General features: G+C 43.2%; 1 protein-coding gene across 3 annotated transcripts in view; it reads right to left on the bottom strand.

Annotated features, from left to right (window-relative positions):
• Positions 1-1,762: 1,762 nt before the first annotated feature.
• The window catches only part of LOC142582705 (semaphorin-5A-like), a 171,615-nt gene continuing 151,516 nt past the window's right edge, over positions 1,763-21,861 (bottom strand). For 2 of the 3 annotated variants that reach the window (XM_075692668.1, XM_075692667.1), the window contains 8 exons: positions 20,801-20,937; positions 19,181-19,348; positions 18,227-18,400; positions 15,629-16,000; positions 13,118-13,300; positions 10,440-10,619; positions 6,720-6,881; positions 1,763-6,214 (listed from right to left, as the gene is read on the bottom strand). In XM_075692668.1, the coding sequence (XP_075548783.1) occupies positions 5,871-6,214; positions 6,720-6,881; positions 10,440-10,619; positions 13,118-13,300; positions 15,629-16,000; positions 18,227-18,400; positions 19,181-19,348; positions 20,801-20,937 (1,720 nt within the window). In that variant the 3' untranslated portion in view covers positions 1,763-5,870. The remainder of the gene's footprint in view (positions 6,215-6,719; positions 6,882-10,439; positions 10,620-13,117; positions 13,301-15,628; positions 16,001-18,226; positions 18,401-19,180; positions 19,349-20,800; positions 20,938-21,861) is intronic. The other variant, XM_075692669.1, reaches the window with a different exon arrangement.

Genomic DNA, 21,861 nt, shown 5'->3' with positions numbered 1-21,861 from the left:
CAGGAGGACGTTCGGCACTGGCCTAGCCACGGCAGCAGCTGAGGGAGCACGTCCTCCTGCTAAACTGAGGAAAGTGGAACTTTTGGCAAAAGCAGGTAGCCTTCCTAGGAAACTTGAGCGGGGTCCATGCCCGAAAGATGACAATGTGGCAGCCACTAAGCCGACAACAGTGAATAAGCTCAAAACCTTTGTTTTTGGGTCAGCTCGGCTATTATAGAAAGTTCCTGACACTGGTGTCAATCCTGCTAGCACCTTTGCATGCACTACTGGTAAAAGGCACAAAGTGACTGTTGTGAAGTTATGAAGAACAAGCCTTCCTGGGAGCTAAAGCAGTGCTTAAAAGCCTGAAGTTTCTGATACACTTTGATCCAAGTAAACCACTTCATTTGTAATGTGACACATCAATGGTAGGCATAGGAACGGTTCAGTCCCATCAGATAGATGTGGCGTACTATACTATAGTAATAAAGTTGTGCCAGTTGTTGAACAGAATGCCCTACGGTGCAAGGCCTGTGGTGCGTGAGCTTTTTAACTTCTTCCGAGAGTTGGCAACTCTTGGCACCGAAAAAGACGGCATAGGTTGCACACTAGCGACCAATCGTAAACCATTAACAGAGCTGTTTAGCCCTGACAAAGCTATTCTCCAGATGGCCAGCAGTACAAATTTGTCTGTTGCAAATGCTATGAGAACGCTAATGTGGACACCCTTAGTCAATTTCCGTTTCCCATTAAAGAACAAGAAAGCAACCAGAACGAGACCCTAGAGCACTTCCTGTATGCTCAAACATTAGAGGCTGCACCTGTCGATGCACAGGAACTAGTGCATCCGACTTGGGTGGATCCTGTGCTACCGAAGGTAAAAAACTGTGTTTTGACCAAAGCACTGTGTTGTCTTACCTTCATCTTTCATGCAATGTTAGTTTTAACTATGAACCAATGTGAACTTACCCACTTTTCTATCTTCAGTTGCCTAGTGTTGAGGCTCATCAACATGGCATTGGAGATGGGTGAGACACCCACATCAGGGAGTTTTAAAATAATTTATTGAGTGGCAGCCCTCACAGATTCTTACCAGCAGAGGTGAAGCAAGCGCTTGGCCCTACTTCACCTCTGAAGCAGAGCCATGCTGGATGGAGTCAACTCACAGTTCAGCTGCTTTTGATGTGTTAATTGCAAATACTAAGCTAATTGGAAAATAAAAGCTTGTTGTTCCGAGCTAAAATATGACCCATTAAAATGGATGTTTGGGCGAGTTAGTAAGCCGTATTTGAAACAGAACAGCATGGTTTTGACGGGGACAAGGAGGGAGACACAACAGCGCTTGTCCGTGTTGTGTCTCCCTCCTTGTCCCTGTCAAAACCGCGCTGTTCTGTTTCAAAAATATTACCACTGGCTGAGTAGTGATATTACGACCTCCCATACAATTTGCTGAGACCTTCAAGTTTCATTGCAGAACGAATGGCACAAAGGTACACATTGAGCAGTATATGGATGGCAAATTTGGCCACCTTAAACCTGCAGGGAGTGAAGTGTGCTTCCTATTCTTCGTCACTTTATGCCAACATTCTGCAGTTCCTCTAGTAAGACGGTGGCAATCCGACTTCACTTTCAGGACACCATCTCCAGTCCAGAAATCTTTCAATCCTCCATAACTCACATCCCTCATGTAAAGAAAGAAAAGATACAGGTATGTGCTGCTGCTACTAGTGACAGTGAATTGCAGTTTTGTTTCTAACGTAAAAATACACAACACGCAAGAGGCTGTAGCTGCAATACTTTTTCAATGCCTTGCAGTTCTGCTGTTACATCATGTTCCTAATGTTTTCAGATTTCAATATTCAAAATAAAGAAGTTAACCTTCTTTTTTATTGAAATTGTTCACACACAAAAAAAAAAAAACACGAAGGAGATTAAATATGGCAAATCAGTTACCTGGAAATAAGGGCAAGATTGTAGCTTCAAGCTGCTGTCACGCGTATAACAATTTTCCCCCATCGTGAACCTTCCTACATCCAGAAAACCGATCTGCCATTTTCAGTGTCCCTGTGCTTCGAGTTGTCGATTAATTTGGACCTGCTGTGCGATCTGTTTGCCTTCTGGTTAGCTCAGGTGGTAGAGCGACCGCTCTGGAAAGGCACTAACCCCGGGTTCATTTCCTGGACCCGGATGAGTTATTCAACTGCAAAGCTTTCTTTCTAAGAAATCTATGGGCTTCCTTTGTAGCTTAATGGCACTATCGTGTGGATGACAGCTTATCTTTTGAAGTGATAGCTCTAAGGCCCTACTGCGCAGTGAGCATGCCATCGGCAGTGTGTAGCGTGAGTGTCTACCAATTACAGAGCTGCGCGTGCTGCAATTCTACCAATCGCAGAGTGTCGCACGCTGGGAAGGTAAAAAAAGAATAGAAACAGAAGAAAGCTACCGTGCATAGTGTACACTGCAAGCGTTTCCCGGTAAAGATTACTGTTGCATAATCTGCAGTGGCCGGGAAGCGCGAGAAGCAGTCAGCGACCCTTCAATCGATCTGAATGTGCAAAACGCATCAAGAATAAGTATAATCAACAAAACGAAAAATATATTTTGCGGAAATCTTTTCAGCAATAGGGGGAAAACCCCAGTCAGGAAACTGGAATTGGGCTTCACTCCAAGCCATCCAAGGCTTTGTTTTCAATTCATATAGACAGGTCTCATCATATGTGAACCATAGGTGTACACTTCATGCACTTTGCATCACATGTGCGACACCACTACAGCTGAGAACACGGGGAATGTGGGAGATGGAAATTCAAGACGATAAGCAAAATGAGAACAAGGTGGATACAGCTACACTACGCTACGCTACACTACACTACACTACACTACACTACAGCTGGATATCTTGCATCGGCCTGTCTCCTCTGACCTTGCTTTCAAAAGACTGAATCAGATGCCAAAGTTCTACTTCCCCGCCCAGTGTTCCTGCTCTAAACAAACAAATGACACTTGCTGCCTGTCATTCAGTGTTGGTCAAAGACATTTAGCCAGAAACTTCGTACTCAATACTAAAACTCGGAAGAAAAAAACAAAAAATTCCTTGTACGTTACCTGTAGGCAACACTAATCAATAAAGGGTTAATGTTATCACATTCTGCTCTTAAAAGAGAAGCTTAAGCATTTCCCAAGGTTTTCTGCGAAAAATATTAAAGCATGCACTGCTTATGAATAAGAAATAATGAGCCATTGGATTGTTCTGATGTCTTTAGTAGGACACATCCACACACAAAAAAAAAACATCTTCAGAGGCATAAAACTGACAGACAGTATGAGACACTGCTATCCTGGTTACATGTGACACCAAAACAAATGCATGTTGGAGGTTGTATTCACCTTTTGGCTGAATCATACAGCAAAGATTTCCATTTTCAAACATTCTGCAAAAGTGCATGTTTTGATGACAGATGGTATCCAGAAATTTAAATAACGTACCTTCTTTCAGTGTTGTTCACAAGCTGCATAATTATGTGCCACAATGTTTAATACACTTACATGAGCGAATGTGGATTTCATGGGCACCAAATATATCTGAGAGAATGTTCTCTTATGTGTTAGCCAAATAACATTTGGATAAAGTGATCACATCTTTGCATCTTGTGTCATAAATAACAGGCCAAAATGCACCCTGTAGTCAGTCGCATGTAACTGCCAGTCAACTCTAGGACATTCAATATAAAAGTGATAAAAAATGTTTTGGCACATCTGTCACAAGCGTAAGTTCAATAACCTTTTTGTGTATGTCTCACAGTATATAAACTTCCATCTTTGCCACATAACCAACTATCTGTACAGCTGAGAAGAAATTTACAGCTAAGCTTATCTACAGGCACACGCTATATACAAATGCAAATGCAGTATTGGTCCCAAGTGAAGGAAGGATTAGTTGATAAGGTCTGGTCTCACCTTCAATGTAAGCAAACAGACTTGCTGTTGAAGAGCCAAGCATATTGCATGGTGTGCATTTGAAACTTAAGTTTACTTTGCCAGAGCCGAGGCATCTTGAAATATTTAAGAAATCTTACAGAATTGGTGCTTATTTTTCCTCATGTCCATGTTTAATAAAAAAATTACATATAGAGAAAAGTTTGTTGCTTGAATTTGTAATTAACCTTCTTAGATTGAGCACAGCTCCCAAAGTAAGGTCTAAAATAGGAACGCAAAAATGTAAGGCATATGCAATTACATTTGATGTTAAAATTGAATGTCAAGCACACATACACTGTCATCGAAGGTTTGCATAAGACTTCACATCAAATGGCTGACTTAGTGTGTATTATTGACATGTTAATGTATTTAGTATTTTGTTTATATATCTATATATGTACTTTCCCATTCTACAGACACAGACAAAACTGTTGATGGTGACACATGATGTGCTATGCACTGTCCACTGCAGTTCAAGTTCAAGAACATGATCAAGCAGTCACAAACACAGTTCTTGTTGTTCACCACTTCCTCACAAATTAGTGCACAAGCGTCTTATGAACACAAACAGAAATGCAGACATGAACTGAAGACATTGGTGTCGTGCTGAAAAGATGAGTCCAAGGCCTTACTAAAACTCACCACTCTTGTAACCCTGTGTAGTAGTGTCACTGGTGTACTATTTCTCTGTCACACACTCAGCAGTTTAAACACTAACAGCACCGTACGCATGCAGCTTGTGGGCTTGATGTCATCATGTAGCACACCCTATGTCCCATGTTCTCAAGGCACAACAGTGTAGTTTTTTGCATTGTCAATCTTGTCCCCATAGCCTTGGTTCACACAGCACAGATTGAATGCACCTTGGATCCAAGAAGCAACGATCGTACATATAATTCTTGATGAGCTTTTTGTGTCCTCTTTTCTGTTGAGACTGCTGCAGCATTGCAAACACTTGCAGAAAAATATAGGACAATGTTTCTGCACATCCCTTTAGTTCACTTCATTTGTGGTTCCTCACGATACACTGTTATGGTTTGGCTGTGATGTTTTGCATTTCACAACTGTCCGCTTGTCAGGAACTGTGTTGTACAACAATGCGCCATTCACTTGGTGAACAGCTCAGTAGCTGGAGGGGCACACCAAGTACTTAGATGATGCTTGACCACACCTGTGCTTTTAAGTCACTGCTGTCAACCTGTTGTGGTGTTGACTTTTATTTCACTGGGTGATTTCTCTGCACTCCTTGAGTTGGGTGTTACATTATCTGTGAACACTGACGGTGGCAGGGCGCAACTCGGATTGTTTGTGAAAGTTCCACTTCTGCCATAGGCTTCGACACCTCTGTACCAAACTGTTATCTGGCTCTATTCATGGCGATGATTATCACGGCAAGCAAAATATCATTTAAAGGCACTTCATTGCAGGTGCGGCATTGTAGCCATGTTGCAGTAAACTGTGTCACTTTCCAGGGAACTCTGGCTGTGGACCGAAAGGTCTCAAGCAAAATTTATGTTGAGGGCTTTAGAATTGCATCGCTTTAAGGCACAAGTGCACCGAGCACATGTTTGGCTGCTCATTGTCGGAGCATATCTTGCGCCACATGAAATGTGAGCTGGCAGTGAGTGCAGGTTCACAACTTCCACACTGCCGCAGTGAAACGGTGCAATATGGCGCCCTTCTCTTTACAAGTCTTCAGGACTGATATAAGATGTGTTCGCTGCTTGCAAGCATCACCCAGTTTGCGCATCTTGAACCCTTGCTGTTTCGCTCAAAAATATGAGCCCAAACACATCCGCTTCGCATAGCAAGTGACAAGCTGTAATCTTGTCTGCAACGGGTCTGTCCACAGCACAGTGTCTTCGCAAGTGCAGCAGAAGTTTCTCTTTGACTGCTTCTCTTGTCCTGCGACCTCAGAAATTGTGGTCAGAATGAATCTGTGCCCTGAAGCCATTCCGTTTGATAGTAGCCTCTTTTTGAAACTTTCCTCCGGGTGATGTGGTCAGAGTGGAGAAGTTGTTCTTGTACTGGGAGTGAGGCACGTAAGTGTTGCCCTCAGCCTGTACCAGTGGTGTCCCCAGGTGTTTTGGCGCCAGGGGGTCGCGGCTCTGGTGCCGCTTGGTGTAGCGGTACATGGCCAGCGCTCCTACCAGCGCACCCAGAACGAGGCATGTGATGCAGGCTCCCACCAGGTGCTCTGTTCGAATTCCACTGCCTCCACTGTCACGTTGCTCTTCCAGACCAGGTAGGATGGCAACTGCAACATGGGAACAATTGCGTCCTATATCCACATGCCTTCACTTGTGATTGTTATTATTGTTCCTTCCTAAAGGTAAAATACATGACCAAAATCTGGTTAACCCTCATTATAATAAAATTACATCCGTCATTCATTGTAATCATGCTCCCAAGCATATATCAGCTAAGAAAAACGAATTAATTTTGGATGATTTACTTCATCATATATGTGTTTGTAATGTCAAAGTGTGACTTATCATGGATCATGCAAGCTCAACTGGTGATTTAACCAAAATTACACGCATAGGGATGCGCTAGTGACTTCTGCCTCTGGACAGCAACACTGCATGTGAGCCAGCTACTACTTATGTTCCCTTCAATTGTACATACGTGTGCTTGCAAGTGCTGAGCAAAGTTTGAAAATATGTGGTGTCAAAGGTTTTCACAAACTACTGCCGTGTCCTCCTATCCAGGACGTCAAGGTACACACTGTGTACGAAACTTATCAAAGTAAGTAGACTCACTTGTCTCTTGGCCAGCAATACACATGCGGCTTTCACGAGTTGATCCTCTGCACTGAGTTGGGTTGGGGTCAAGAATCATGCATGTGCGACGGCGATGCTGCTCATTGTTGTGGTCACACAGTGACCACACAGACCACTCAGTCCATTCTTCCTCCTCAGGCTCTGCAGAAAAAAAAAAAAAAAAGAAGAAAAGAATTCTTGGTTATTGTACCGCTTGCAGAGAAGCCAAAGCCACCATGTTGGCTCTCTTTTGTACGGCACGGTACAAAATGCATGGCTCCACACAAGGTTTAATGAACAGTGCTCATTCACAGTACAGTATACAATCAACTTCTATTAATTTGACTTTAGGGGAACCCGCAAAGTTGTTTTTAATCATCCGGACTATGTGGAGAACAAGCTGTGACTCGTGAATATAAATTATTAAGCTATAACGAGTCCAGTTATAATGAGTCCAGTTTTACAGAAGTGGAAATTGCACAGTGAATTTCTGTCTACAATAAATGCACCACAACAGCAGTTTATGAGAGGTGTGAGCTATGTGCTAGGTTTAAAATTGACGAGATAGCTAGCCCCTTTTATTCATGGTGTCCACATAAGCAGATGCAAAATCTGCCTGTGTTTCTGGCTCAATGTCAGAAAGAAGAAAAAAAAAATGTTTCTATGTTCTATGTATAAACAAACACAAAGAGGTGTGTGCAAAACCAGCGCTCAAAGATTGGCACTTGCATTGTGCTCATGAATGCATGCATGTTCCTGTGCATCAATGCTGGTGGCGTGTTTCCTTGTGCATGCACAAAATTCAAAACTGTTCAGTAACAATAAAGTCCATTAGAATGACTACTTTTGCTTCCTCTCCTTCTGTTAAATGAATCGGCATATTTGAGATCGCAAAGTAAAAATCTGGTAGATACACATGATAATGCGTACTCACTGTCGTCGGCCTATTTCAGTCTGAAACAGCTGTCAGTTGGGCGTGTTGGTAAACATTCATGATGGAAAAAGCACCACTAAAAATGGAGACTTAGCAAGAACACAGGATGTGCTTTGTCCTGTGTTCTTGCTAAATCTACGTTTTTAGTAGCGCTTATTCTATTTCAGTCTACCAACAATATTCTGATGCTGATTCATTTAACATACCTTTCCATTGTTTGTGTAGGAATCAAGACATTCTCCTTGAGGTGCTGTGAATGAGTGGAAAAAGCCACTCACTACAGGCTTGCCAGCCCAGAACCTATTTTCCAACAGATCTATAGAATTTATCTTTTTCTGGGAAGCGAGCAGTCTAGTTAAACAAAAGCATCAACCTACTGAATTTTTTCTCAATAGCAGGTCAGTTGCATTTCACAGCTGAGGGGGATGATATGACTTGGTAATAATAAAGATTGGGCTGGTTGATTCTACATGACCTGTAATGTGACAGCACCACATGGGACATAGAGAGAACCGAAGAGAAGCTGTTGTTTTTAGCCTGGTTCACACGCTGCAAATTGTCTGCAATTCTGGCTGCAGTCGCCACAGAAATTGGTAGAATCCAGACTTGGTGAAAATTTGCGCAGTGGCGTTGCAACTGATTAATGGAAGCACTGCAGTAGAGTATGACGCAAATCCTGACGTGGTAGTGGCAGCGCGCGCCCACTACTATCAGAGTGGCAGTCGCTGCGTTTAAGTCCCTGAATACAACTAAAAGGTAGGGACATGCTTTTATCTTGCTGCCGCCGCTGCTGCGAGGAGCATGCAAGGAGGCAGGAGAGGAGGTCTGCATCTCCCAATTGGTTGTGCGCCGTCACATGCTATTTTTCGCCGCCCTTGTCTCTATTTTTTCTTCTTTTTCGTGTCTCAGCGTGCTCACCCTCATGACGGTTGGTCATCAAGATTCTGTGGCGAGGCTTTTGCAAGAGATTTTATATGTTTTGGCTAAGTTTTGTGAATAACCGCATCATTTAAGAAATTACTTTTTGCTTTGTTTTATGTTAGGGATTGATTTTAAGAGTACCGGAGGTGCAAATGTGTACGAATGGAGCTTTTTTCTTTGTTGATGGGGTACAGAGCTCAGGCATGGCTAAGCTTATGCACGAGTGCTATTCTCGGGGCTCGTTCAGATTTGCTTTCCTGATCGCGCTATCGTCAACAGGTGTATGAAGCTATAGAGTGCGCAGGCTGTATTCTGTCATATATTATGCTAGAAACGTAACACATGTTATTGTTGTAGTACTGAGAGTGCGTAGCTTTGTCAGTCCATGCTTTTATTAGGCGCTGCAAATATATTTTGTGAGGACAAGCTGTTCACTAATAGTGCAAATGATTTTGACTATTGTGAGTAGGATTTCTGCACTTTGCCATCTCGGCAGGATAAAATGGTGCAAGAGTTTGTTGGCTCATATTGACTTGGAACTGTGTAAAGGGAGAAAGTTCTCATTGATGGATACCATTTCTGTGTGACTTTCATCCTCGCATATGCTTTGTTCACAAATGAAGTACAGGTTCCACTGTGATGTTTGCGCTTGAGAGCCAACGGCACCAGTTTGTCATAAAAGCGTAGGACCAGTTTCATTGCATAAAGAGATGCCAGTGTCATGACAAAACGACAAGAATAGCTGAGATGCTCCGCGTTGATCACGCATGTTGCTACATGACGCTCGCATTAGTCAGGCAAATATGTCATGCGCCTTGCGTTCAGTCGTCATGGTACTAAGACGATTAAGTCATGAAGCTGCACAAGCTGGACACACGGCAGTCAACTGGGTACACGCAAGTATACACATACACACTTCGAGCAGCGCAAACGCATCCGAGTTGTTGAATCAGCAGCTACATAGCGCAGCGCACACACAAGTGCATCGCCTTTGGCATGTCTCGGCGAAACCTTCATCGCAGCTCTTTCATGCCGGGCAAGTGTCCTTAAAAAGCCAAATAAAGAATCTGATCAATGCAATAGAAACAACTCGCGAAGAGGGTTGATCTGTGCAAGCCATGACATTGTTTTTGCCCATGAGTACAATGCATAGATGTGGACGACATAACACTCAAGCGAAGTTCTGGCATGTGTGTAAACATCTTGTACATTACGTATACATTATTGGCGAGACAAAGAATTCTGATTTTTGTGCTAGTACTCAACACTAAAAGGAATTTGTCCCCCAAACTAGCCTCAAAAGCCTTCTTCTAACTGGCAGCAGGCAGCCAACCCGAAGCCACAAGACAAGTGCGCAGTTACGAGCCGAAAAAGCACAAAAAAACATCTGCTTCTGCCAGTTTCGTAGCGTTCCATCATTGCTCCTAGCACAGCACACAATAATCAAGCCTTGAATATGGTAAAAATTCATGCGCTAACGCCCAATGACAACTTTAGTCTCACCTCATGTAACTCTATGGGCGGCTTCCGAGCGAATGACCAAACTGCGAAACTGAGCTACGAGCGAAAAAGCAAGCTGCGAGAAGGCCAGGAGATGGAGAGGTGAGGTGAGGAGGAATATCGCTACCCTTTAGTTTTATTCAGGCACCTTAGCTGCGTCAGCAGATTCTCGAACTAAACCTCTTGCGGCAGCGGTGAAAAGCCACTCGTCTGAGTATTTCACGTCGCATAATCGCAGCATGTGAAACAGGATTCTTTGTCTGCTCTTTGGTTTCGTCCTTGTCCCAAGTCATGGTGCTACATTTTCGATCATGAAGGGATAAACAGCTTCATGCATTAGGAACTCCTTCTCCCACAGTACTCACTCGAAAAAGGGCAGGGCAACGTTGCATTGCAAGCCACGACCTCAGTGGCATCACCCTGGCAGGCTCCCGACTCGGTGCCTGAGCCAGGTTCTCTTAGGCATGTGCGCGTGCGTGTTTTGGTGCCACCACCTCCACACGTCACGGAGCATGTGCTATACTCCGACCAACAGGACCAGTGGCCTTTGCCGTGTAGAAAGCATGGTAGCGAAAGGCAATAGAGGAAGAGGAGAAGGGAGCAAGAGAGAAGAAGAAGCCAACACCACAATCAAGCCACCAAGCAGCACCCACAGGTTCACTGTCCACCACTAGGCACAAGCATAATCGCGTTGAGCTACTCAGTGTGCTGCATCAGGAGCAGGCTGGCTTTGTAGAGTCAACTCACATTAATGCAAACTCTTAAACATTGTCACGTGAATTATCAGAATTCGGAGTGATCAAAAGGTGTGTAAAATATGATACAGAAACAGGATTGCTGGTTGATTATTTGGTAGGGTTTAATGTCCCAAAGCAATATGGGTGAAATCCACATTTCATCTACACACCATTGAATTTTCCTCATTCATTGCCTCGTTTGTAATGCTACATGACACAAGTAATTGAATGATAGTGTATCCTGAGATTATGTTGTCTCAAGAGAGTACATGTTGCCTGTGTACACTTTGTGCTGGGACTGCACAAAGACAATGTATCAGCGAAGGAAATGCGACAACTGGCAATTTGTCAATGAAGTAGTGCTAATGATAATCGAGTGCTCAACAACCACTCTTAAAGGGACCCTGAATCACCCCTCAGGCTTGGTGAACTAACATAGTCCGTGGGTAGCATGCGCTGCTGTGAACATCTCAGCCAAACTTTGCTGTCCAAGCATTGCTGTCGTACGCAGTGCGCAGAGCTTGCAAGTGGATCGTAAAGTCGCCTTCCTCTCAAATGCTCTGTTTTCAACAGAACGCCATGTCCTCACTCTTTTCTAGACACAGTATTTTGTCATCTGATGCACTATTTCGTCATTCCCTTAGACAGCTGCTATTGGCCGATAGTTGACATCAAGCTGCGGTCAGCTACATGGCGTACTGCGGCTCGCTGAAGACAACCCCGCTTGGCTTATGTTTAACCCGTTGTAGGCACCAAAGGCAGAAGTCGAGGCGTCTTAGTTAACATCCAAAATGAAATTTGAACTGCTCACCACGGTGATATTTAGAAGGCGGAGTATTGTGGGCACGCCTCACTGCAGTGTAGCCTTCACAGTACAAGGCATTGAAGAAGGAATGGGAGCACAGCGAAGGCCGTGTTTGGTTGCCAATAACTCCACTTCTGCTGAACTCATTGAAGTACTTTCTGCGGCAAAGTATTGCTGAAATAACCTATTTTCACTTCAAATGCCTTTCTCTACTTCGATAAAAAGTGGTTCAGGGCCCCTTTAATAGTAACTCTGGCAATAAGAGTGCACCAACTTTACAAGGATGCAAGCTAAACATTTTTCAGAAGGCAAGCAGATTTGCAGGCATCATGCAAAAGTTCAAAAAGAAATAAGGCATTCAGGCATTCAGAAAGCAGGCAGTGCAGTACAGTGAAGGAGGCAGTATGGCTAGTAATGTGTGCTTTCAAATACTACTCGTATAATGCAGTGTGCACATAATGTGCAGGGAAAAGAAAGACAAGACAAGGATCCTTCCTGCTAAGTTATTTTTTTTTCTTTTACTTCTTCGACTATGTTTGCACAATGCATTATTTTTTAAACAATAGTTAGCCTGCCTTTCAGTGTTAAATTATCAACACAGCCCATACTTCCTGGTTATTGACAAGGCAGGGGAAGGTTATGGTGTTTTTATTATTGTTTTAAATATGTAACAATGCGAAGGTTATTCTGTTCAGCCCTTTTGTTAAGATAGAACTCTGCATGCTATATCATCAGTAAAAGCAGAAATGATCAGCCTGTGCTATACATCTCTTACGATTCTTGTAAGCTTTCATACTTTGTCTCCTGATAAACAGTGCTCCAGACGAGTTCAATTGATGCATTATGAAACATATGCTCATGTCTAACTGGGCAATTCTTTAATGTCTCCATATGCATGCCCAATATGTTATAAACGCATTTCCAATTATGGCTGTCGGCAGGGTGCCAACCTTGTTCTGTTACTGGTAAAGCATCTGCAAGATGTGATTTCCACTTACATCCTAAATTCACTGTCACCTTGTTGTGCCTCTGGAGACCACTCTTCCAAACAGAGTTCAGATGTATAGAAGAAGCAAAACTGGTCTGTCCTCAATAAATACATCTCTAATTAAGTGTGCCCAAATTAGACAGTTTTCTAAAGGTTAGCTTGACACGTATTGCCTTGGACAGTGACGATCATAATTATACAGTATACATATTTCTTTCATAAGATGCGGCTGGCAATCCATGAGCAGTTAGTGAATACACAACCGTGCATTTCCACATACTGTAAAAATGGAAAGAGCATGGCAAAAGAAGAAAGTAAAGGTAAACTGACAAAAACAAGAAAGACCAGATGGGACCAATGTTCACTCAGGGCCGCTTGGAAATTCCCTCAATGCCTTGTCCCTTCTAGCACTTCTTGTCATTGCCTTTTGCCTTTTCACTCTTTTCGCTGCGTTTTATTAGGAGGTGAATGAATGAGCCGAACAACACCATGTTGTTAATCATTGATACTTACTCTGGCACTGATGGATGTTGCAGTCCCGTTCCTCCTTGGAAGGGCCCTGGCAGTCGGCACCGGTCCCTGAGGGCCGTGGGTTGTCACAGGTCCTTTCCCTGTACTGGATGCCACCTCCGCAAGGCACCGAACACTGGTACCACTCACCCCACTCTGACCAGTCGCCATCAATATTCAGGTATGCTGCACATTTTAAAGGGAATGACAGTAGTACAGATTTGTTGCAAAATCTCCAGTTAGAAGCTGATTGGAAAGCAAACACATATGAAGTCCATGTACCACACGGCCACACCTCAGTCAACTATCTGTAGCGATCCCAGGAGAGTGGCTCAGACAGAACAAATAAGTGTGCAAGCCTTCCTACCCTAAGTTATCAAGCAGATGTTCCCAGGCTGGCTACAGGTGTCCAGCACGACATGGTATTACTTAATATTCCATGCTGAATGTCAATACAAAGATTAAAGCTCATTTATGTTAAAGGGACTGACAGCCGATCTCTAAGGACCTAGTTTTTTATAGTGCAACGTAAAGTTCACCCTTGGTAGTTTTTGCACCTGCAGTGGCTACTTCCAAAAGCGCATGGATATTTCATAAGCAATATTTTTCGATCTGAGTAGCCTCTAAAAAAGTATGAGTCCCTCCTCCAGCAACGCTGAGAAATGAGAGCGTTGCCGATAGTCCGCCTCGCAAGTTGTGAAAGCCGCCCATCGTTCTGCTTTCATAGGAGTGAGTGCAACTGTGGTTAACCACGTTCTGAAAACAAAAAGCTGGTACAATAAGTTTGCGTTGTTATACAGAGCTTTCTTATATTTGTACCGCGTTTTCCCCCAAGTATGCGCCTACGTCATGGCTAGCTGGCCCCCATCGTCATTATTCTGTCGATAGATGAGCCTGGTCAATTCATCGATAAAGAAGGCGAAGGCAGCAACACTTTTTTTGTTCTCTGCAAACGAGGGCCTATCTGCACATTGTAAGTTTTAAAAAGATATAACAGAAAAAAGTATACTGCATTTTAATACTGATCAAAAGACCAGCAACCGCTTACATTAATAGAAGGTCACGTGATAGGCCTCTTACGCATCTTCATGTTTTTGCCACGTGGCGCGCCCAAGGTATTTTGTCCCGACATTTAGCGAAGAATTAAAATTATAAATTCACGTTTGATGAGAAAAACTTGACTTGTTTTAACCAGTATGATAGGCAATCTTTCCATCAATTCATGTTCTGAGCAGCTGTCCGTCCCTTTAATTGATAAGTAAGGTGAGCATCAGCACTCTTTAATCTTGCATGAACATTTTACAATGACTTACAACAGCATGAATATTATGACATATCTGATACTACTATCGACAAGCACTTTCTTATGATACTTAGAGCGACAAGCCTATCTCATAGTATGAGATGTTATTCTGGTTAACGGTCTAAACTCAACATGGCTGCAGAGGAGAGCAATAGTAATAATTCCGAGTATTGAGATATCCCTAATACTGCCACGCGGCGTTGTTTTACTTCTTGCCATTGACTGCTTTACCAAACTTCTACTGTCATCTTGTGACCACTTTTGCATATTATGCACTTTCCATGTTTGAAACTTTGTGAATATTGTTGTGAATTCGGCGGTGAAAAGGCAAGTTTAATCAGACTACATGTGTCACTTGAACAGTGTTGTGGATTCTTGAATCTGTGTGAGCACCAGATATTTCTCTGGAAAGTGTGGTGATGCACATATATATACTGGGCCAACTTTAGCTGTACGATAAGATTTGAATTGCCAGCAACCGTGTTCATCACTATCATTGTGATTTGAGTACTACTTTCCTTCCTGGGCACAAGTTCACCCAATAAGGAGTTAGAATTTTAATTCACATTTTCTACTAGTGTTTTAGGTTCTTCAGTGTCATTACTACATGCCAACATAATCTCATAGCTACAAATGAATGCACTGCTGCAGTCATAATGTTTACTGTGCATGTTAAATAAATTCAAGCCAGCTCTTACACACTTTGAGTGCTACCTTTGAGACAGCCAAAAAGACACTTGAAATTAAGTTAAAACAGCAACTGCAGGCACAATGGGCTGCTTTCTTTCACTCACTCTAGCCACTGGCTTGCAATGCCAGCTCTACATTCAAGCCCAGTTGACCTAGTAACAGCACTTAAGTCTGTAGCGGCTGCTGGAATAATGTGAAAGCTGTCTGTGACAGCTCTGTGAGGATGCAAAGTGATGTACCTGTACACATATGTGCAATGAAAAAGGGAACACTGACATTTAATCTAGAAATGCCCCCTAGTTTTAAACTTAGGTGTGACATGTGACTAAATCAAGTAGTTCTCCCATTTAACAGCCAACTTCATAATACACCTTTATGCTCGAGGTAGGCGTAAGGTTACTCTTTGCCTTTTGAATGCAGTTGAGTAGACATTCTTTGTTATACTGTGTACAAGTTCATGTGCTTTACGAGAACTTCCAGCTTCGTTTTCCTGCACGGATTCCGTATCTTAAGTTACTCACCCGAGTCCATGCAGCTCTTTGCTGACTCATGACAGTAGCGCTCCTCCTTTTTAACGTTTCCAACCCTGAGCAATGAGCTGTCAGCAACATTGGCACGGCAGGTGAATCTGAAGCGCTGCTCAAAGTATCCATCCCTTGTGGCATTGACGCGTACCCATGCAGTCCAGTTGGAGCTCTTGCGTGTCTCTGGGCAAGCATGTGTGTTGCAGGCACGGTAGTCCGTGTCACAGCCACCACCACAGCCCTCACGACCGCGGGGGGAGTCGCAACGTCGCCGCCGCCACTGGAAGCCACTGCCGCACTGTGCCGTGCACTCACTCCAAACACCCCACTCTGACCAGGTGCTCTCACGGGTTGCAGGTGTGGCAGGGGCTGCACATAGGAGGTGATGTGGCATGAGAAACAAGGCAATCATCATTCCTCTCCTTTTAATGCGAAAGCATTATGTGCCCCTTTACACGAAAATCCGGCTTTGGTGTCGCCGCCGAGCGATGGTACCAAAAGTGACCAATGGCACACAAACAGTAAAAACACGTCAAAAATGCTCAAATTGATGTCAAATTTCTCACGAAGGTTGCTGTAAACAAAGTAGTTGGGTTTCAACGGCGTTGAAAAGAAAATTTGGTGGTAAATTTCGGTTTGGGTGGGAATCAAACTTGGGCCTCTGGTTTGCAAGACGGGAATGCTTTTTCGAAGCCACGGCAGCTCCACAGTTCTGGTTGACTAAAGGTGTGCCTAGTGCACGCGTCATTGCACATTCCACGTCGAAAGGTGTGGCCTAATTGTGCGTCATTCGGCACATGATGACACAGCCACTGGGAAGGAGGTGGCGCCACATCACGAGTGTATAAAATAAAAAGCATTAATGTCCAATTTAATGCTGCTGGGTCGTCCTTCGAGCTATGAACGCCTCACGGGCAAGTGAGTGTGTTCAGATGCTTAGTGTGTTTTCACTTGGCCTTACTGAGGCACAGCTAGAACACAGGTGAGAGTTTGTGTGGACAAGGAATGCGCGGAAAAAAAAACAAAGACATTTCACCAAAGAGACTATAATGCTTTTGCATTCCCACACGTAAGCAGATTTAAAGGGCTCCTCACAAGGTCTGGCCAATTTGAGCTGACAAGCACTGTGCATGCAATGCGCACTAACGATCATGTATGCTAAGTATTACATCACTAAGCGTGCGAAGAGATTAAATTTCAATCCAAACCCTGTTTGCCCTTCTCCTCGAGGGCAGCGGACTCCCAGCTGGAGAGTCGACGCATTTCGCACAAGTGCACCTACGTACATGGCACTGCTGTGACGTCGCTCATAGTGGCATGTGACTGAGAATTGTTCAAGCCAAGAGCAGTTATTTGTTTGAGCTGTTGCTTTGAGAAACAAATTAAAGTTTAGAAAAATAATAAAACCTACAAACCGAATGTCTGCGTGTCTTTATTTACTTCGTATCGTAGCGAGAGAAATGTACTTCTGTTTTGCCTGCTTGTTCCCATGTCGTGCAGTCATGCGCGCAGAGAGCGAAACTTTCTACTGTGTTCCAGCGTGCGATCATGCTATGTGATCCGTTTTTGTCTGCTTCAGTGTTCCTGTAGCATTGACTTATACTGCTAGTTAGGTGATCTTGTGCACACTGTGCAAGATCGTGCGCTGTGCAAAATGAAACACAACAGCTCACGCAAGAGACAGTCAGCGGAAGCGCACCGCACAGAAAAGAGAGAGAGAGAGAAGGCAGGGTCCATGAAGTATGTGTCACGCGATCCTCCGGTTCTGGTATGGGAGAACTCAGGGAAGGAATTTCGCTTGCAGAGGCTGGACGTGAGCAAGCGGAGAACGAGTTATGTTGGTGGTGACACTCTCCTCCTAAAATCATGGGTTCGCGGCACTGAAATATTTCTATCTCGGCTATTAATGAACCAGTTTGAAAAATTCTTGCAGTAGAACACTCCCTAGAGGGCACATAACAACTTCCAGCATATAACCAAAATTTGCTGTATGGCCTGGTGAGGGGCACTTTAAGTGTCTCTGCCAACTTTTGTTCTCGTAATACACATCTTGCAATTTCTATGTTTAATGGGCTTTTTCCACTTCACCTTACTATTTACATGTCCTATTCATAACTTTGTAGATTTAATGTTTTTCTTGGCAGTACTGCCTGTTCTAAGACTGACATTATCAAATTAGATAATCATGACAATACACAACAGACAAATATATAAGTTGAGAGCAAGATATACTGACTTGGTGAAGCACATTTTTACTATTGCACTCAAGTTATTACTGCGAAAAGCCTGCATGGCTTGTTATAACTAGCTATGGTGAAGTATACTGGCACATTAGAAGGTAACTATAATAAGTACTAAAGCTCTGGGCATTTGCACTAAACTATAAAGTTTAGCAAATAAGACTTGGGTTGTACCAGTTAATGTCCTATTTAAGGCATTCATAACGCAATATAAATGAAATTGACAACTGTTTGATTTAGTGTATAACCATAATTAAGAAAAAAAAAAGAAACTCTACTGGCCAACACGTCATGGTAAGAAACTCTCACTTGCAGGACTCTTTTTCTACAGAAATTTCAGCAGATTTCTCATTACCTGGACAGGGTGGGTTAGAAGTGCAGTATATTTGCTCCTGCTCTGGTCCTAGGCAGACACGTCCACCATGCTTAGGACTTGGATTCCCACAGGTCCTACGACGGAACTTCACTGCCAGACCACATGTTCGTGAGCATGCTGACCAGCCAGACCACTCTGTCCACTGGCCATGTTCTGTAGGAAGCAATGAGCGAGAGGAAGTTACATATAGCTTCTCTCACTAAGTTTTGTTTTATCTCATTTGTAACACTAGGAGTAAGCAAAAAATATATTCTTAATGCATTGCTATATACACACTTAATTTTTATGACACACTCTTGTGCATTATTGCTATTTTAATTATCATAGCAAAGTGTAAACATAAACAAAAGGCTTAAGGAAAGACTGCTTCCGAGAAGGGCGCAATGCATGCCTGCCAGAAAGGGGAGGGGACAAAAACTTATGTGCATCCTTAATTTGTGTTTAACCTAATGCCAATGTGTGTTTTATTTATCTCTTTCTTTTTTTTGCATTGTTAATGATACCCTCATAGCACTCGTATTGTCTAGGACTCCTTCCCCATTGCTTTAAGAAATTGCATACTTCATGTGATTGTGCATGACCATGCAGTGCACAGACCTCAATGTGACATGCCTGTCATCACACCTGCAGCATCGAGTACATGTTCCACCAGCTATAACACCCCATTACTTGAAGAGCTGTTGCAAAGAAATAGCAAGTTTCAATAGAGAGAATTTACATTATTGTGTAGCAATATAAAAGAGGCATGCTCTCTGTTTTACGCCTCTATACCAGAGAAGTAACAATTACAATGATGCGATGAAGACCTACACATTGCACAGTGTAACACTGAGTCTCTCATTTTCTCCCAATAGGAAACAAGTTAGGCTAAGAGCAGTTCCTAACTATTGCTAAAGCAAATTTACATTTGTTCTGTCTTTGTCGCATACTCACGCGTGCAGTTGGTGACTTCTAACGATGAGCCCTCGCACAGCTTGCCACCATTGGCTGGAGTGGGACTGGTGCAATGCCGGGACCGGCAAAGGCAATGATCACCGGGTGGGTCCTTGCCGACCTGGTCACACTCTGCCCACTGACTCCAACTACTCCAGCCTCCGTCAACTGAAAGTAGGGGGGGGGGGAGTTGGGGGAGGAAATTTAAGCTTCAGTATTGCTTCTGAGCTAGTTTTTCAGGCATTCTGAAGGGCTTCAAGGGCTGGGGCTGTGCGAGACACCGTATTGAAGGGCTTTGGATGACAACTTGAGATCCTTGAACATGCACACAAAGCTTGCTGCACAAGCATTTTCGCATCCTGCCTCCATGGAAATGTGGCTGAAGCAGTCAAGAATCAAAACTGAAATCTCGTATGCAGCAGCTGAACACTATAGCCATTGAGACATTAGGCAGGTATGTATAAGCCCTCAGAATTCTTTAATACTGGTTCATTGCTTGATTGGTGTTTGCTACAAGTGTGGATAGCCTGGCAGATGAGCCGGTAACTCTGCTGCTGTTCAGAAATTTGCTACCATGTGCTAACGAGTTCTGTGTCGTGTAGATATGTGACACAAATATGTATAATAGATCCACTAAATTGTGCTCAGCTAGAACATACTGCTGGGAGAGCTGGCACATGTCTTGATTGAGCAATACACGGGACACATGAAAAGAAACAAGTAAGACAAAGACACCGACAATCACCAAGTGGCAGCCAGTTTCACATCTTTAACAGTAAAAGTCATTACCCCACATGGCTATGTGCTACACATAAGGTTATCATAGCATAGGTTATCATATAGCTTCTTCAGGTAGCATAATAAGATGACAACAAAGAAGGAATGAATTGATGGGACATGTGCTGTTCTCACAAATGAATTTTTTTGTTGAAGACCAAGTGCTTAAGTACAATATAAACTGGCAAAAGCAATACTATCAGGGCCAAGTATATGAAAAATTATTTTTGACAAAGATTTTTGCCATGAGTTCCTGCTTTGGTTTTTGTCACTTGTTTTTGTTAGAATTACTGTTTCCGGTTTCTACTGTACTTAAACATTTTGGTTCCAAAAAGAAATTCAGTTTTGAGAACAGTGCATGTACCATCAATTCCTTCCTTCTTTGTCAATGTCCTGTCATGCTTTCTAAAGAAGTCAGGCGCCCATTGCAACCTGCCCACCTATGTGTGCTTTTTTTGCAAGGTAGTCATAATGACAAGTCATAGCAGAAAGGTGTAAAAACAAGTTCTAGCAAAAGCCAAGAGGTGGGAGGGAGCAGCTACCATACTTAACAGTGGCATTGAGATTCTGCTTGTCGGTGCTCTTCTTGCTTCTTTTTGGTATTCTTTGTGTTCTTTATATAGGTGGACTCCAGTTTCAGTCTAGCATGTCCGATGATCACTCTCGTTTCATTGTCCTCATCCATGTTCCCATGGAAAGAACCATAAACACTCCGAGGTGCAATTCACTAGCCTAGCTTGGTACTGTAAATAATTTTAGATATACAGTGTGTCTCTCCAACTATGTCAGGTTTGGATGGAGGAAAAAAATAAAGTAAGAAAGAAAGAAAGGCATATGTCTCACCAGGCACATTGCTGTTGGGGCAGCCTGCGTGGTTCTGTTTCCAGTCAAGACTGAGAGGGTTAAGGTGTGGCGCTGTTGTGCATGCCAGCTGGTGTTTGTTCCATCCGCAGTATGGGTCCATAGAACCCAGGCAAGACCTGCAAAAGAATACAAATTTGCTTTTAGTGTGGCACGCGTTTTAAGTACAATAATATCGTGGTAAAGGGAACTAGCCTAACAGAACAACCACCTCTCAAATGGCTGGTCTCGTACCTAGGTTATGCAGAAAAAAAAAATGTTGCAGTTTTGCTCGAAAGGTGAAGCATTGATTGCGATGCCAAATTGTTAGACAGCTATACGAAGTAAGGATAGTAGTTTAATTGGCCGTCTAAACTTGTAAACATTTTCTTAGAAACTAAATTAACAAGCATAGCGTCACGTGCACACAGGCAAACATGAACATATCTCACTCGATGACCGTAGCCACTCGCTGTCAGGTCGCTGACGTGAGGAAAGGTGGCAGCAGCAGTGAGTGAATTCCCCTTCACGCTAGTTGCAGGCCACCAGGAATTTCGTACTTAATCTGACCAGTTAAATCTGGATGAACTATGTACTCCATGTCAAAACCTCAGTGCATATGTGTATTTTACTCAGTGCATTAAAACAGTCAGGTGTCTTTGCAGGTTGCTTTTTTGTCTGTTTCGTGAAGAGCTCTGAAGTGATGCATTCATGGCGGATGTAGTCCTTTGTGTTTCAGCCTTACAATATTATATTATATTAGAGTGGAATCTCAATAAACGCTAAAATTAAACGGAACTCCCTCTTAAACAGAACACCATCATCATGGCTGGTTGGTTTTGTACTCATGCAATTGTACAGTGTATGCTCGTTACAACGGACCCACGTACAACAGACTTTCGGACATAACGGACCATATTTCAGCCTTAGTTTGTTCGACCTATTTTATTAATGCAACGAAGTTCGCTTTTAACGGACCGCGCTACAACGGACTATCGGCTACAGCGGACAAAATTAGCGGCAATTAAAAAAAAAAATTAGGTGTATAGAACGTACGTTTGCCG

This window comes from Dermacentor variabilis, chromosome 5 (assembly GCF_050947875.1).
Source record: "Dermacentor variabilis isolate Ectoservices chromosome 5, ASM5094787v1, whole genome shotgun sequence".
NCBI classification, from domain to species: Eukaryota; Metazoa; Arthropoda; class Arachnida; order Ixodida; family Ixodidae; genus Dermacentor; species Dermacentor variabilis.
This window is presented reverse-complemented; position numbering and strand designations above follow the sequence as displayed.